Genomic DNA, 16,059 nt, shown 5'->3' on the forward strand with positions numbered 1-16,059 from the left:
CACAGGAGTTGCTATGGCAAAAAAGGAAGCTTTGATGCTGTGATGTCTCTCTATCTAAAAAATTCAACTAGAGAAGTGATTGATGCCTTCAATTCTGTTCTCTCTTTCTCTTTGTATCTCTATCTATCTATATCCCTCTGAAAAAGTCATTCCAAGTAGTTCAAGCCCCACCCAGTAACAAAAAAATAAAAAAAGAGAAAGTGAGAGAGGGGAACTTTCACTGTTTAGTGACAAGTGGAAAAATGGAAGGGCCAAGTGGTGGCATACCTAGTTGAGCGCATATGTTACAGTGTGCAAGGATCTGATCTGAGCCCCCAGTCCCCACCTACAGGGGAAAGTTTTGCAAGTGGTAAAACAGTGCTTCAGGTGTCTCTCTTTGTCCCTCTCTGTCTCTCTTACCCTCTTGATTTCTGGCTGTCTCTATCCAATAAATAAAGATTTTTTTATAAAAAAATGGAAACCACTACATATTGCACATGTAATTGCATTGATCCTTAAACTGAGCTTGCTCTCAAAAGCTGCTTTTCTAGTCATAACTGAGTTCTTGTGTCTAAGGGCTGCTGAGCTGTGATGTGTGCTTGTGTGCACAGATGGTGATGAATTAGAGGTGGGGTTGGGACAAGTTTCTCAGTACTTCTGAGGATATGCTGGCAGGATAGGTAGATTCCATACCTTCTGTGAGAAGTAAGCATCCTCTGGCCTAGCCAGAGGACTGTCTGCTATGTGGAGCTGTGTCAGAATGGCCAACCTGCTGTCAGTGAACCGAAGGCCTTGGATGTACCCAGGTGCAGTCTGTGAGCACTCATGGAGCATGCTGTGATCACTGACACAGCACAAAAGCTGTGAGGTGACAGACATATGAACTAACTCCTGATAAGTGTCACATGGCACACTCAGAAGACCCAAGACCATCTTATTTGCCAGTGGTAGCACAGTAAACTTGGAACAGAGACCATAGTTTTGAGTTTGAAGTGGTCTTTACAAGTATATCATTATATATGCCATGGCTTTTCATTTATTCATTTTTTTTGTTTAATGCCACAAAGGCCTGGCACTTAACTGATTCCGCAATTCCCAGTGGCCATTTTTCTTTTTTGATGGAGAGTCATAAAGGAAGAAAGGAAAAAGAAAGACATAGAGAAAGTGATACTTTAGCTCTGCTCCATCTCTCATAAAATAGCTCCCCTTGCAGATGGAGACCTGGAGCTTGAACCTGGATCTTCACACATGGTAACATGTGCATGCTACTGGGTGAGCTACCCCGCAGCCCCTCATTTTTATTTTATTTTTACCAGAGCACTATTCAGCTCTGGTGTATGGTGGTGCTGAGTGTTGAACCTGGAGCCTTAACTGGCTCAAGCATGAAAGTCTTTTTGTATAATTATTGTGCTATTCCCCCAGCCTCCTCATTTACTTTTAATGTTTTTCCTTATTAATATTTATTTATTCCCTTTTGTTGCCCTTGTTGGTATTTATTTATTTATTTATTTAATCCCTTGTTGTTTTTTTGTTGTAGTTATTATTGTCATTGTTGTTGGATAGGACAGAGAGAAATGGAGAGAGGAGGAGAGAAAGATAGAGACCAGCAGACCTGCTTCGCTGCAGGTGGGAGCAGCGGCTCAAACCAGGATCCTTACACCAGTCATTGCACTTTGCACCACATTCACTTAACCCACTGTGCTACCACCTGACTCCCTTTTTTTAAAAAAAAATTTATATCTTTCTTCTTTACCACTAACTTTGCAAATAATAATATGAGTAGACAAACAGAAATATCAACAAGATACAACCTACAGAGATTGAGGGTTGATATTATTTCCCTTGTCCTAGTGGACTTTTTTCAGTGCACTAGGGAATGAATCCATAGCTGCAGGTTTGTGTGATACTGCTGAGTAACCTATCCTTCCCACTCTTTTATTTTAGAGAGAATGATAGAAAAAACATACTATAACACTACTCCATTATCCCTGGAGCTCCCCCCATGGTGTTTAGGATGATTTTTTTTTTTTTGTGGTGCACAGTGAAGTTTACACTCTACCATGTAAGATTTCTTGGCTCCTTCACTATATTTAAAACAATTATTGCTTTAGGGGATGGGAGATAGCGTACCCAGTAGAGTGCACACTTTAACAGATGCAAGGACCCAAGTTTGATCCTAGCACTAGAATAGAGCAACTTCATCCATAGTAGACCAGTGCTATGGTGCCTCTTCCCTGTCTCTGTCTCTTTCCCTCTCTGATTCTTACCTTCAAAAAAAAAAGTCTCATGGGAGCAGTGAAACTGTGCAGGCGTGAAGCCCCAGCAAATACAGATAGAGAGAGAGAGAGAGAGAGAGAGAGAGAGAGAGAGACTGACTTTCATGCCTAAGGTTCCAGAGACCCAGATTCAAGCCCTAGTACCATCATGAGTCACAGCTGAGCAGCGCTGTAATGCCTCTGTTTCTCTCTGTGTGTATCTTTCTCTCTCATTAAAAAATTGCACACACACATATATTGCTTTAAAGTAGGAAGTTACTATTTTCAAACTACAAAATGCAAAGGGGATTCAGATCTGAAGGTATCTCTCTTTCTCTCTTAAAATCTCTCCCTCCCTTCTCAATTTCTCTCTGTCCTGTCAAATAAATAAAATAGAAAAGAAGAAGAAGAAAAGCTGGCTGCAGGGTGCGGTGGATTCATAGTACTGGCACTGAGTCCTAGTGATTACCCTGGTAGTGATACAATTTTTTAAAAAATATTTATTTTATTTATTTATTCCCTTTTGTTGCCCTTGTTGTTTTATTGTTGTAGTTATTATTGTTGTTGTCGTTGTTGGATAGGACAGAGAGAAATGGAGAGAGGAGGGGAAGACAGAGAGGAGGAGAGAAAGATAGACACCTGCAGACCTGCTTCACCGCCTGTGAAGCGACTCCCCTGCAGGTGGGGAGCCGGGGTTCGGGGATCCTTCTGCCGGTCCTTGTGCTTTGCGCCACCTGCGCTTAACCCACTGCGCTACAGCCCGACTCCCATGATACAATTTTTTTATATATATTTTTAATTTATCTTTTTTGTTCCTCCAGGGTTATCACTGGGGCTCAGTGCCTGCACGCACTACAAATCCACTGCTCCTGGAAACCTTTTTTCCCATTTTGTTGCCCTTGTTGTAGTTGTTATTGTTATCATAGCTATTGTTGTTGTTGAATAGGACAGAGAGAAATTGAGAGAGATGGGGAAGACAGAGACGGGGAGAGAAAGATAGACACCTGCAGACCTGCTTCACCATTTGCGAAGCGATCCCCTGCAGGTGGGGAGCTGGGGGCTCGAACCCGGATCTTTACTCTGGCCCTTGCGCTTTGCGCCATGTGTACTTAACCTGCTGCACTACCGCCCATTTTTAATAGAAAAAAAAAAAATGGAAAAAAATGGCCACTGGGAGCAGTCACTGAATCCCAGCGATAACCCTGGTGGCAATAAAAAATTTTTAAAAGTGTGGTCCAGTAGGTGGCGTAGTGATAAAGCTTTGGACTCTCAAGTATGAGGTCCTGAGTTTGATCCCCGGCGGCACATGTGCCAGAGTGATATCTGGCTGTCTCTCTCCTCCTATCTTTCTCATAAATAAATAAAATCTTAAATTTTTTTTTTTAAAAAGGGGAGTCAGGTAGTAGCGCAGCGGGTTAAGCACAACGTGGCACAACGTGGCGCAATGTGCAAGGACAGGCATAAGGATCCCAGTTTGGCTCCCCACCTGCAGGGGGATCCCTTCACAGGCAGTGAAACAGGTCTGCAGGTGTCTATCTTTCTCTTCCCCTCTCTGTCTCCCCTCCTCTCTCGATTTCTCTCTGTCCTATCCAACAACAACATAAATGGCAAAAAATAACAATAAGGACAACAACAAGGGCAACAAAATGGGAAAAATGGCCTCCAGTAGCAGTGGACTCATAGTGTAGGCACCAAGTCCCAGCAATAACTCTGGAGGGAAAAAAAAGGAAAAAAATTAGAAAGAAAATTTTTTTTTTAATTTTAAGTTAAGTATAGCTTTCAGAATAAGTTATCATTGCTAAGAGAACAATTTAGAGTTTTTTGTTTTTTGTTTGTTTTTATATCTGTTTCAGAGCCAGTGATGGTGCACCCAGGTATAGCACACACATTACCACATGTGAAGACCAGGGTTCAAGGTCCTGATCCCTGTGTATATGAGGGAGAGGAAGAGAGAGAGAAAGAAAGAGAGGAGAGAACATATATATCTCAGGGCCAGGGAGATAACAACAGACGTTTATGCAATAGACTTCCTTGCTTGAGGCCTGAGAGGTCTCAGGTTCAATCCCTGGCACTACTATAAGCCAAAGCTGAGCAGTGCTCTGGTTAAAATAGGGAAATAGGTAGGTGGTATACAGACAGAGAGATGATAGATTGATGGATGGACAGATAGATATTTGCTTTGAAGGTGTTTTTGGTGTGTGTGTGGGGATTCCAGGAATCAAATCTAGAACCTCATCTTGCCAGGTGTGCACTTTACCACTGAGTGCCATCCCCAGCTCTGCATGAAAAAAATCAAACACACCATGTAATGTTTTACAAAACTCATCTAAATTACTTTACAACCAAATCTGAATGTCATGTCTTCTGCAGTTAGAAAAGGTGGACAAGACGGTACTGCAGGAGCTCCGAGGAAAGCTGGAGCTGGCAGAGAAGGCCCTGGCTGCCAAGCAACTGCAGATGGATGAGATGAAGCAAACCATCGCCCGGCAGGAGGAGGGCCTGGAAACCATGGAGGTCCTGCGCGCTCAGGTCAGTGACCTCCAGAACAGGAGTTGAATTAGGTCAGCCTGCTCTTGTCCTCAAATGGGAAGGTAACAGCCATCAAAATATGTGTCAGTGCTGGGGAATGAACTTAGGACCTCCTCAGACCCACTTTTGCTTCCTTTATCTGAGAGGGGGTTGAGGGAGAAAGCAGAGAAATCGAGAGAGAGAGAGAGAGAGAGAGAGAGAGAGAGAGAGAAAGAGAAACCATAGCAACACTTAACCATCCATGGAGCTCTCCCAGAGCACGGTGCTCCCATGTAGTGCCATGGCTCACACCCAGGGTCTTGAACATGGTGAGGTGCACACTCTGCCAGATAAGCTGCTTCCCAACACTCAAAATAGATTTTTTAATTTTATATTTTCTCCACCTGCATATTTTTTTAAAACTTTTTGGTTGCTATATAACAGATGTGGACATCATGCCCAGCTTTATAATAAATTACATCTCTCCATTCTGTAGTTGTTAGATAGGTTGTTTCCAGTTTAGAGGACTGTGATCAACTTGGCTCTAACAGCCTTTGACTTCTGTTCACTTGACATTCATTTCGGTAGAGCATGCACCAAGGAGTGAGATTGGTTCACAGCATTGCATACTATTTGGTTGTAATAGATAAATGCCCTTTTCAAAAGCGCCAATACCATTTTCAACTCTTGCTGACAGAATTCCTATTACTCCTTTGACTTCTGTTTTGGTTTTATTTTTGCCTGCTGGGCCTCATTCATACATGATACTACTGCTTCCAGTGGACTTTTTTTTTCCTTTTAATTTATGATAAAGAAAGCACCACTCTACCATCCATGGAGCTTCCCTTGCTGGTTGGCATGATACCAAGGACCAAAACCCAGGTCTTTACACATGGTAAAATGTGTGCACTACTAGGTGAGTTATAAACTATGGATTTATAGTAGTGTCTTTTTCTTTTTAACAAGAGCACTGCTCAGCTCTGGTTTATAGTGGTATGGGGAACTGAACCTGTGACTTTGGAACTGCAGGTACAAGAGTCTTTTTGCATAACCATTATGCTATGTCCACCCTATTGGTGGTATCTCATTGAATTCACATGTCCCTACTGACCAATGAGAGTAAGCATCTTTCAAATGTTTATTGAGCTGCTAGGTAACCTCTCAATGTGAAGTACTTGATCAGATTTTTATCCATTTAGCTTCTCGCTTGGTGCCTTTTCTCACTCTTCTAAGAGAAAATTCTTTATTCCAGATGTGAGCAGTTGCTAGTTATATTTGCACATGCAAATTGCTCTATGATTTGCCTTTTTAAAATTTTTTATTTATAAAATGGAAACATTGACAATACTGTAGGCTAAGAGGAGTACATTTCCATACAATTTCCACCTCCAGAACTCTGTATCCCATCCCCTCCCCTGATAGCTTCCCTATTTTTTATCCCTCTGGGAGTATGGACCCAGGATCATTATGGGGTGCAGGAGGTGGAAGGTCTAGCTTCTGTAATTGCTTCCCCGATGAACATGGGTGTTGGCAGGTCAATCCATACTCCCAGCCTGTTTCTGCCTTTCCCTAGTGGGGCAGGGATCTGGGGAGGTGGGGCTCCAGGACACATGGTGGGGTCGTCTGCCCAAGGAAGTCAGGTTGGCATCATAGTATCATCTGGAACCTGATAGAGTAATGAAGCTGAAGGGTTGACATTCCATGTCTGACGTCTCTGGACCCAGTCCGAAGTGAAGCATGCTGAGATGGTACTGGTTGCATTGCCCCCCTTTTTTTTTTAATTCTAGAAATAGTTTATTTCAGGTCTTAACTGCTTAAAGGGCACACATACACAAATTATATCTTCTCATGTTTTAAGTTTTATTTATTTACTTACAAGCAAGAAAGAGAACATTATACCCCTATTATAATTTTTAAAATCACTAATAAAAAATAAAATTTTAAAGAAAGACATAGAGAGAAAGAGAACCAGAATGTCACTCTAGCATGCAGTGTCAGGGATTGAACTTGGGACCCCATGCTTATAAGTGCAGCATTCTAGTCACTGGGCTACCTCCCAGGTTGCAGATTGTGCCTTCTAACTAAGACAGGTAGAGAGGTACACACAGTCGTTATGTAGGACTTGTACCTGTCATTGTACCTGGTATTACAGTGCTCGCTCACCTTCTCAACAAGAGGGCCATGGGTACAGAACCCTCACTCCTCTGGGTAGTAACTTTGGTCCTTTTTCCTCTACCAGATGGATGTTTACTGTTCTGACTTCCATGCTGAGAGAGCTGCAAGAGAGAAGATTCATGAAGAAAAGGAGCAGCTGGCACTACAGCTGGCAATTCTGCTGAAAGACAGTGAAACATATGAAGATGGAAGCAGGTAAGGAGCTTCAGGGAGCTGGCATGCACTGTGGGACAGGGGACTTCAGACAGGAATCAGCCAGCTTCTGTCCCAGCACCACCAGTGCCAGAGCTGAGCAACTCTGGTCAAAAGAGAGTGGGAGGAAAACTCTCCCCTGGCTAGGACTGTCAGACTCTGAGGAGGTGTCCCCATTACTCAGTCTGGCTCACAGCAAAGCTGGCTGGTCTTGTGGATACCTGATAGAGTTCTTTGCCTTTTGATAAACTAGAAAAACATAATAGTGTATATTCCAGTGTCACAGCCTGCTTCCAGCAGGGGTAAAATATTCCTAATGCTTCAGTACTTCAAGTTAGGCTCAAAATTGCTTCTACCTTCTAAAATTTTCATTGTGAGAAAATAAATTGAACAGATAGAGTACTAGAAATTGAAACGGAAAGCAGGAGTAGGGTCATTCAGTAGAGTGCACACTTTATCTTGCACAAGGACACAGGTTCAAGGCCCTGGCTGCCACATGGGAGCACCTGCAGGAGGAGGAAGCTTCATGAGCTGTGGGAGGGGGAGTGCTGTGGTATCTCTCCTTTTATCTTTCTCTTTCCCACCTCTCTCTCTCTCTTTACCTATCACCTTTCCCTACTAGGGTAGGGAAAAAACCCATCTTTTTCTAATCCATTCCCCAATAAATGAACAGTTTGATTATTTCCTCACTTTTTTAACGTGTGTGTGTGTGTGTGTGTGTGTGTGTGTGTTTGTGTGTGTGTGTGTCCATCCATCCAGGACCTCATGCATATGCAGTTTCACCATTTCTGGGCTGCTTTTTCATTTAGAGACAGACAGTTAGACAGAGTAGGAAAGACAGACAGCACCAGACCTTCTCCCAGGGCTGTAGCTCTCCCACATGGTGCCAGGGTTCAAACCTGGGTTTGCAGACAGCAAGGCACTCACTCTGCCTGGTGAGGTATCTCCTCCATCTTTATTAAAATCTTCACTCCTGTGACTAATTCCTCAATTAGCATTTGGATGTTGACCTCATTCTTCTGTGCTTCTACCTTTGGGAGAATTTTAGCTGGACTTTTGTCTGGTTCATTTCTCCAATGTTTCTTCTTGGTTTAACCATTCTATATAGTATGTTATGAGGTCCCTCTCTCAGTACTTTTCAATCTACTGATCACTCTTGCCTGGATTGACTTGTGTCTAAGTAAGGTACTTAAAGAGTTCACAGTTGTGGAAATTAACAGTTGTTTCAATGTTACCTCAATCCCTGAGTTAAAGCACAGTGGTTGTTAAAGCTTTTGTTCTTTTTCTTCCCTCCCTTATTAAAATCTTGTTACTTACTTTTGACGCTGAATGCTCCAGTGGTAGTGACATTTAACATGCAATGTTCTATCTCTCTGGTTGTTGGGAACCCCATCATGCAGTTCAGCTCTTCTGCTAGCTGACCATGAGTGTGTGCTACTCTGGGCATGGTCTCTGATATGGCTTCTCCTCTAGCAGGCAGTCCCTGATGGAAATGCAGAGCCGGCATAGGGCAAGAGCCAGCGACTCTGACCAGCAAGCTGACCTGGTCCCGAGAGGTGAGTCATGCCCACATATTTGAGCATGGTAGTGCAATAGTTGTACCAGGAAGCTTCAGGGCTATGGCGTTTCTCCCTCTCTCTTGCTCAGAAGTCTCCAAGCAGTGTCCAGTTGTCATCTAAAGCATAGTTTGGTAAGCTACAGCCCATAGACCACCTTTAGCCTGTCACCTATGTTTATAAATAAAGTTTTACTGGTATATAACAGATCCATTTGCTGATATGTAATCTCTTGCTGCTGCCATGGTATAATGGCAAGGCTGTGTAACTGTGACAAAATATGTGACCTGCCAAGCCTAGAATATTGTCTCTCTGGTGCTTTATAGAAAACTATATATACACCCTTGATCTAGAGCAGTGAGACCATCAGACACTCCTTGTTTTAGAAGCCACGTCTTGAAGGCAGAGCTTCTATTCAAACATTCTTCTAGAGCCTGATAAACACAAACTCTCTGTAATGTTCATCATGTTTTTCAATTCAAATAATATGCTTAAGGGACTGGGGACATAGCACACAGTATCACATAGGACTTGAAGGTATGAGGTCCTAGGTTCAATTTCTAGCACCACCAATACTCAGAGTTGAGTGGTGTCTGGTCAAGTAAAATATACATACACACACATACACACAAACACACATATGTATTATGGTCAGAAGCAAACAGTCATGTTAAAGATTGTCTCTAGTCATCCTCCAAAACATACATTTTGTGGAATGAGTGAAATCACAGAGATCTGGACAGAGACTGTGGAAAAGCCTAGATTGGTTTATGTTGGCTCAGAAAAGTCAAGTAGAGGGCAAAGGCATGGCTCACCCAGTATACTCTTGCCTTGATCAAGGTTCTGGGTTCAAGCCCAGCACTACTTGGCAGCACTATGGATGACACCAGGGGAGCTCCATGGTGGAACAGTGCTGTGTCCTCTCTCCTCCTCCTCTTCCTCCTCCTCCTCCTCCTTCTTCTTTCTCCCTTTCTCTCTCTCTCTCTCTCTCTCTCTCTCTCTCGCTCTCGCTCTCTCCTCTCCTCTCCTCTCCTCTCCTCATCTCAGAAATAAAGAATTTAAAAATTGGGCCAGAAAGGCCACTCTTCATTATTTAACACGTGACTTCTAGGCTCATTTTCCCACATAATATTAACAGAAATAAAGAAAAGACAGTCAGATAGAAATGCCCTGGTAGACAGCTATTATTACCAGTTCTGGTGCAACACTTTAGACATGGGACCTGCCCAGAGTGCAGGTACTGCTTTATTTAGAGTTGATTCCCAGCCTGGTAGTAAAACTGGCAAAAACACCAAGACTCACCTTTCCATTCTTTTTCCTCACTTTCCTAGGTACCTCTTAGTCATCTTGCAGACTCCTCCTGTGCTCAGAGGGTCTCACCTTTAGTGTCTTTTTTCAGGGGGGAGTCTAAGCCTGTGATATTTCCAGTGAGCCACCTTGAGATGATGTCAAAGCTATGGTGTATCCTGACAACCTAGACTAGAACTGAAATCTAAAAATAATAGGGGAACAGAGAGATAGCATAACAACCTTTTATGCCCAAGGCACTAAAGGTCCCAGGCTCAATCCATGGAACCTCTATAACCCAGAGCTGAACAGTGCTTTATAGAAAAAAGTAGAATAGTGTGGGGGTAGATAACATAATGGTTATGTAAAGAGACTTTCATGCCTGAGGCTCCAAACAAAGTCCCAGGTTCAATTCCCTGCACCACCATGAGCCAGAGCTGAACAATGCTCTGGTTAAAATAAACAAACAAACAAAAAACTATATTAAATAGAAGTACCAGAGGTACACAGTGGATAAAGCACTGGACTCTCAAGCATGGGGTCCTGAATTTTTTTTTTTTTTGCCTCCAGAGTTATCACTGGGGCTTGGTGCTTGCACTATGAATCCACTGCTCCTGGAGGACATTCTTTTCTTTTGTTGTTGCTGCTGTTGTTGTTGCTTCTGTTGTTGTTGTATAGGACAGAGAGAAATTTAGAGAGGAGGGGGAGGCAGAGAGTGGGAGAGAAAAATAGATACCTGCAGACCTTCTTCACTACTTGTAAAGTAGGTTGACACCCCTGTAGGTGGGGAGCTGGGGGCTTGAACCAGGATCCTTGAGCTTTGCATTATGTGTGCTTAATATGGTGTGCTACCATCTGGCCCTGGGATCCTGATCCCTGACATCACATTTGCCAGAATGATGCTCTGGTTCACTCTTCTTCTCATTAATAAATAAATCTTGAAAAAATAAATATTTATTTAAAAAATAAAAATAATAATAGAAGGCAAGAGGTATAGGTTGCGAGCTTAGAGTGGGTGTCTTGCCATGATCACAGCAAAGGCTTGAGCCCCAGTGTCATTCAGGAGATACTATGACACCACGGGAAACTCAGGAGCTATGTATCTCTCCTTCTCTCTGTCTGTCTGTCTAAATTAAAAAGCAAGCTAAAGTGAGTGGTAAACCATATCTGTGCAAGGGCCTGGCTAATCAAAACTAAAAATAGAATAAAAATGGGGGTTGGGTGGTAGCGCAGTGGATTAAGCACACATGGTGCAAAGCGCAAGGACCCTGCTTGAGGATCCCAGTTCGAGCCCCCGGCTCCCCACTTGCAGTGTGGTCACTTCAGAAGCAGTGAAGTAGGTCTGCAGATGTCTATCTTTCTCTCCCCCTCTCTGTCTTCCCCTCCTCTCTCGATTTCTCTCTGTCCTATCCAACAACGATGACACCAATGACAAGAATAATAATAACCACAACAATGATAAAACCAGGACAACAAAAGGGGAAAAAAATAGCCTCCAGCTAGGAGTATGGATCGACCTGCCAACACCCATGTTCAGCAGGGAAGCAATTACAGAAGCCAGACCTTCCACCTTCTGCATCCCATAATGACCCTGAGTCCATACTCCCAGAGGGTTAAAGAATAGGAAAGCTATCAGGCGAGGGGATGGGATATGGAGTTTTGGTGGTGGGAATTGTGTGGAGTTGTACCCCTCTTATCCTATGGCTTTTGTCAGTGTTTCCTTTTTATAAATAAAATTTTTTAAAAAACCAACTGATTTAAAAAAAAAAAGCAAATAAAAACAAACAAACAAAAAGCCTCCAGTGGATTTGTGGTGCAGGCACCAAGCCCCAGCAATAACCCTGGAGGCAAAATAAATAAATAAATAAAAAGAATAGGGTAAGTGGCACTAATCTTGGAGATTTTTCTTTATGTGTATAGTGATTATTTCAGGTAAATACAAAAAAAAAAAAAAAAAAAAACCTCTATTCCCTTCCAAATGGGTATTGATGGAAAACTCAAGCCATGTTAAAATTAACCATCTGAAAGCATTGGACTCTCAAGCGTGAGGTCCCAAGTTCCATCCCTGGCATTACATGTGCCTGAGTGGTGCTCTGGTTCTCTCTCTCTCTCTTCTTATCTCATTAATAAATAAGTAATTTTTTAAAATAATTAAAGAAGTAGTCATGTAGTGGCGCATCTAGTTGAGTCCATGTTACAATGTGCAAGGGTCTAGGTTCAAGCTCCTACTCCCCACCTATATGGCGGACACTTGCCAAGTGGTGAAGCAGATCTACAGGTGTCTGTCTTTCTCTCTCTCTTTCTCTATCTCCCTCTCCCTTCTCAATTTTTCTTGTCCTATCAAATAAAGATAGGAGGGGAGATGGGGGGAATGGCTTCCAGAAAAGGTAGATTCATAGTACCTGCACCAAGCCCTAGTGATAACCCTGGTGGCATAAAAATAGATAAATAAAATAAACTCTTCTTCTAATTCTAGCTTTCTATAAACATGCTGCCATCCTCAGGAGGTGTCTGTCAAGTTTTGGATCCCATTCCTCTTGACCATTGTGTTTACTCTAGGTATCTATCCCTAGATAATTATCTAATTTCAGTACTATGCCAGTGGTCAAATGCCCCTCCCTGGATTGTCTACTCCATGTCTCATTTGACTAAACTCTAATAAACTTGCTTTCACCACCCAAAATAAAATAAGATAAAATTGGCCACCTGTTGTTAAAAATCAAACTAGTGAAACTGTTTGCAGTGTGGAACAGACAGACTGACATCAGTGCTTCTCCCCAGGGGCCGAGGACCAGGGCTGGCCACAGCCACAGCCACAGAGTATTCCCATCTACACTTGCCCCAAGTGCTGTGAGGTCCTGCCTGACATCGACACCTTGCAGATCCACGTCATGGACTGCATCATTTAAGCATCGGCCTCCTGCCACCCCCAACTGTTGGTAAACATCAGATGTTTCCCTCCAGAAGTTGACTTTTGTGTTCTTTGTTATTCTCTCTAGTATCTTGACTCATAATGTTTGTTTCAGAAGGAAGAAACTGGACCTTGTTCTTTATAGGTGGATTTCCATAAGATAGAACTGACAAGATAGAATCCTTATCAGATGGCTCTTGTGATAATGCATTTTTTATGTATGGTAAATGTGAGCACTGAACTGTTGATGCAATTAAGAATATATAAAAAGAAAGAAAAAAACAGTAAGGGCCAGTGAGACAACATAATATTTTACATAATGGACTTTCATGTTTGAGGCTTGGAGATCCTAAGTTCAGTTTCTGTCACTGCCATAAGCCTGATCTCAGCAGTGCTCTGCTTAAAAAAGTGTGTGTGTGTGTGTGTGTGTGTGTGCGCGCGCGCGCGCGCGCGCTTCTTTATTATGTATGAGACCCTGGGCTCAATCCCTGGTATTATATGAGAGCACCAAGTACCAAGGGGACTCCATGTGTGGTGGAGAGGTATTGTGGTGTCCTTCCCTCTCCTCTTTCTCTATTTCTTCCCCCTTCCCTGCCCCCTAAGTATACTGAATAAAAATCAGGGCCAGGTAGTAGAGCACCTAGATAATACACACATTATAGTGTGCAAAGACCCAAGTTCAAGTCTCACCTGCAGGGGAGAAACTTCATGAGTGGTGAAACAGTGCTGCAGATATTTCTACCACCTTCTCCCCCCCACCAATTTCTCTGTCTCTATCCAAAATAAAATAATAATGTTAAAATTAGAATAGAAAACTGAGTCAGTGTAGCAGTTCAGTGGTATTATGCATATACAAAGCCCTCTGTTCCTTGGCATTCCCTGGCATGTATATAAAAAGAAGAGAGCTGGGGAGATAGTATAGTGATTATACAAAATAACTTTCAAACCTAAGGTATCAGGTTCAATCCCCAGTGCCACCAGAAGAATTGAATAATGCTCTAGTTAAAAATGAATATAACAGGGAGTCGGGTGGTAGCACAGCGGGTTAAGCACATGTGGTGCAAAGCACAAGGACCGGCGTAAGGATCCCCGGTTCAAGCCCCAGGCTCCCCACCTGTAGGGGAGTCGCTTCACAGGAGTTGACGCAGGTCTGCAGGTGTCTGTCTTTCTCTCCCCCCTCTGTCTTCCCCTCCTCTCTATTTCTCTCTGTCCTATCCAACAACAACATCAATAGTAACTACAACAATAAAACAAGGGCAACAAAAGGGAATAAATAAATATTTTTTTAAAATAATTAAAAATGTATATAATTAATATAATAAATAAAATTCAAAAAGAAGAATGAGTATTTACATCATGAGACAGACAAAAGTGAAATTGAGGGAAGAAATCTCATGCATACATTTTAAGAATCATTGATAGAGGAGGCTAGAAAGCTGATATAGTTTCAGATTTAATAAAAATCTCTGAGAAATATTTTTAAATATTATATTGGGTTTTTTTTTCTATGTATTTGAGGCAGACCTTGGGGATGTGTGTTTGTGTGTTGCAGCTGGGAGGGGTGAGCGTCACAGCAATGACACCAAAGTCATGGTGTGGCTCTTTCCCTGGAAATCTTTGGTATCAGTGAAGACACACTGGCATGTCTTCAGTGGATGCAGGAGGACCAATGGAATTCACGTCATCAGTCACCGTGTAAATAAACATGTTACCTCTGCCCCTTTCTTGAGCTGCAGGAACATGGACTTGTCCAGTAAATCACTGATGGACTTCTAAGAGAACAAATGTTTATTAATCTTTCTTCCTGGATAAGATGCTATATTCATAGCCACAAAAATAGAGACTGCAGAATAAAATTGTGCTTATGACTCCTACATGCCATTTGTGTGTGACTGGCTGATTTCACAGGATGGGTTTTCTGTGTTGAGCTCATCTCAGTGTTCCACATATTCTGACTTGTGTTATTAATTCTGCTCATTCTAAGCTGGTCCCAGCCCTGGAGACCAGCATGCATTGTTTGGATTAGAAGATAGTGAGGGATTTGTCATATTCTGTAAGCCTATAGTTTGCTGAGATTGGGCAATACAGTCATAAAAGTAGACAATGTTCTTATGAAGCGAGATCCTAAAATATTGAAGAGAACATGAATATATGTCCTATTTGAATTTGTCATCAGAATGTCTCCTGTGGCATAGGAGGGTCATCAGTGGGCCGAGAGCTGGGCTTGCATGCATGGTGTCCCAAGTGTGATCCCTAGACTGTATATGCTGGAGTGATGCTCTGGTGCTCTCACACTCTCTCCATCTTGCTCACTCTCTTTTTCATAGATAAATAAATATTTTTTAAATAATCTCTACTAAATAAATGAAACACTTATGCACATGTGTGTATATGTGTTTTTTAATTTATTGATTGATTTGATAGGACAGAGAGAAATTAAGAGGGGGAGGGAGAGAGAGAGACACTTGCAGCAATGCCTCACTATTTGTGAAGCTTCCCCCTTGTAGGTGAGGAATGGGGGCTTCCATCCTTGCATATGGCAATGTGTGCTCTAACTAGGTGTGCCACCACCTGGTCCCTATATGTATTTTTTATTTTTTAATTTTTATTAGTGATTTAAGATTGATTTACAAAATTATAACGGGTATAATTCTACACCTTTCCCTGTTCCCTCACTGACTATTATTTCTATAACTATTAAGTAAGCCCCAGGATGATACTAAGGACCCAGTTTGTTAGAGCCCTTGGTCACCAAAAGGAAGTGCCTGCAGAGGAGAAGCTTCATAAGTGGCAGAGCAATGTTGTGATGTCTCTCACCTTCTATCTGAAAAGAAAAAGGAAAAGTTTGTCTGAAGCAATAGAACCATGAGGCACCAAGTGTCAGCAAAGCCTTGGCAGCAAAAGAGAAAAGGAAAAAAATAAATCACTTAAAAGTGAAGACGAAACAGATTTTTTTCACTGCCCTGGGAGATAGTTCAGTGGGTAAGTGCAGAACATGCAAGGTCAGGTTCTGAATTTGGATTCCCAGCACCTCATATGCCAAGAGATGGTCTTGCATCGTTACTCTCACAAACAAAAATATCTTTCTAAAAAGTTCTTCAGAGAAAAGGAAAATGATACAGGCTCAAAAACCAGATCAACACGAAGAAGAGAATTAGAGCAAGAATAAACGAAAAGTCTTACTTTTCTTAATTGA

At 42.2% G+C, this 16,059-nt stretch overlaps 1 protein-coding gene across 7 annotated transcripts in view; it reads left to right on the plus strand.

The window, feature by feature from the left end:
- OPTN (optineurin) overlaps nt 1–14,737 on the plus strand; it is a 45,573-nt gene extending 30,836 nt beyond the window's left edge. For 3 of the 7 annotated variants that reach the window (XM_060192175.1, XM_060192170.1, XM_060192169.1), the window contains 4 exons: nt 4,605–4,763; nt 6,982–7,112; nt 8,583–8,665; nt 12,734–14,737. In XM_060192175.1, the coding sequence (XP_060048158.1) occupies nt 4,605–4,763; nt 6,982–7,112; nt 8,583–8,665; nt 12,734–12,861 (501 nt within the window). In that variant the 3' untranslated portion in view covers nt 12,862–14,737. Of the gene's footprint in view, nt 1–4,604; nt 4,764–6,981; nt 7,113–8,582; nt 8,666–12,428; nt 12,512–12,733 lie in introns of all 7 variants that reach the window. The other 4 variants (XM_060192173.1, XM_060192172.1, XM_007524626.3 and 1 more) reach the window with 4 other exon arrangements.
- Nucleotides 14,738–16,059: the final 1,322 nt, after the last annotated feature.

The sequence above is a fragment of the Erinaceus europaeus genome, chromosome 6, assembly GCF_950295315.1.
Source record: "Erinaceus europaeus chromosome 6, mEriEur2.1, whole genome shotgun sequence".
In the NCBI taxonomy this organism is placed as follows: domain Eukaryota; kingdom Metazoa; phylum Chordata; class Mammalia; order Eulipotyphla; family Erinaceidae; genus Erinaceus; species Erinaceus europaeus.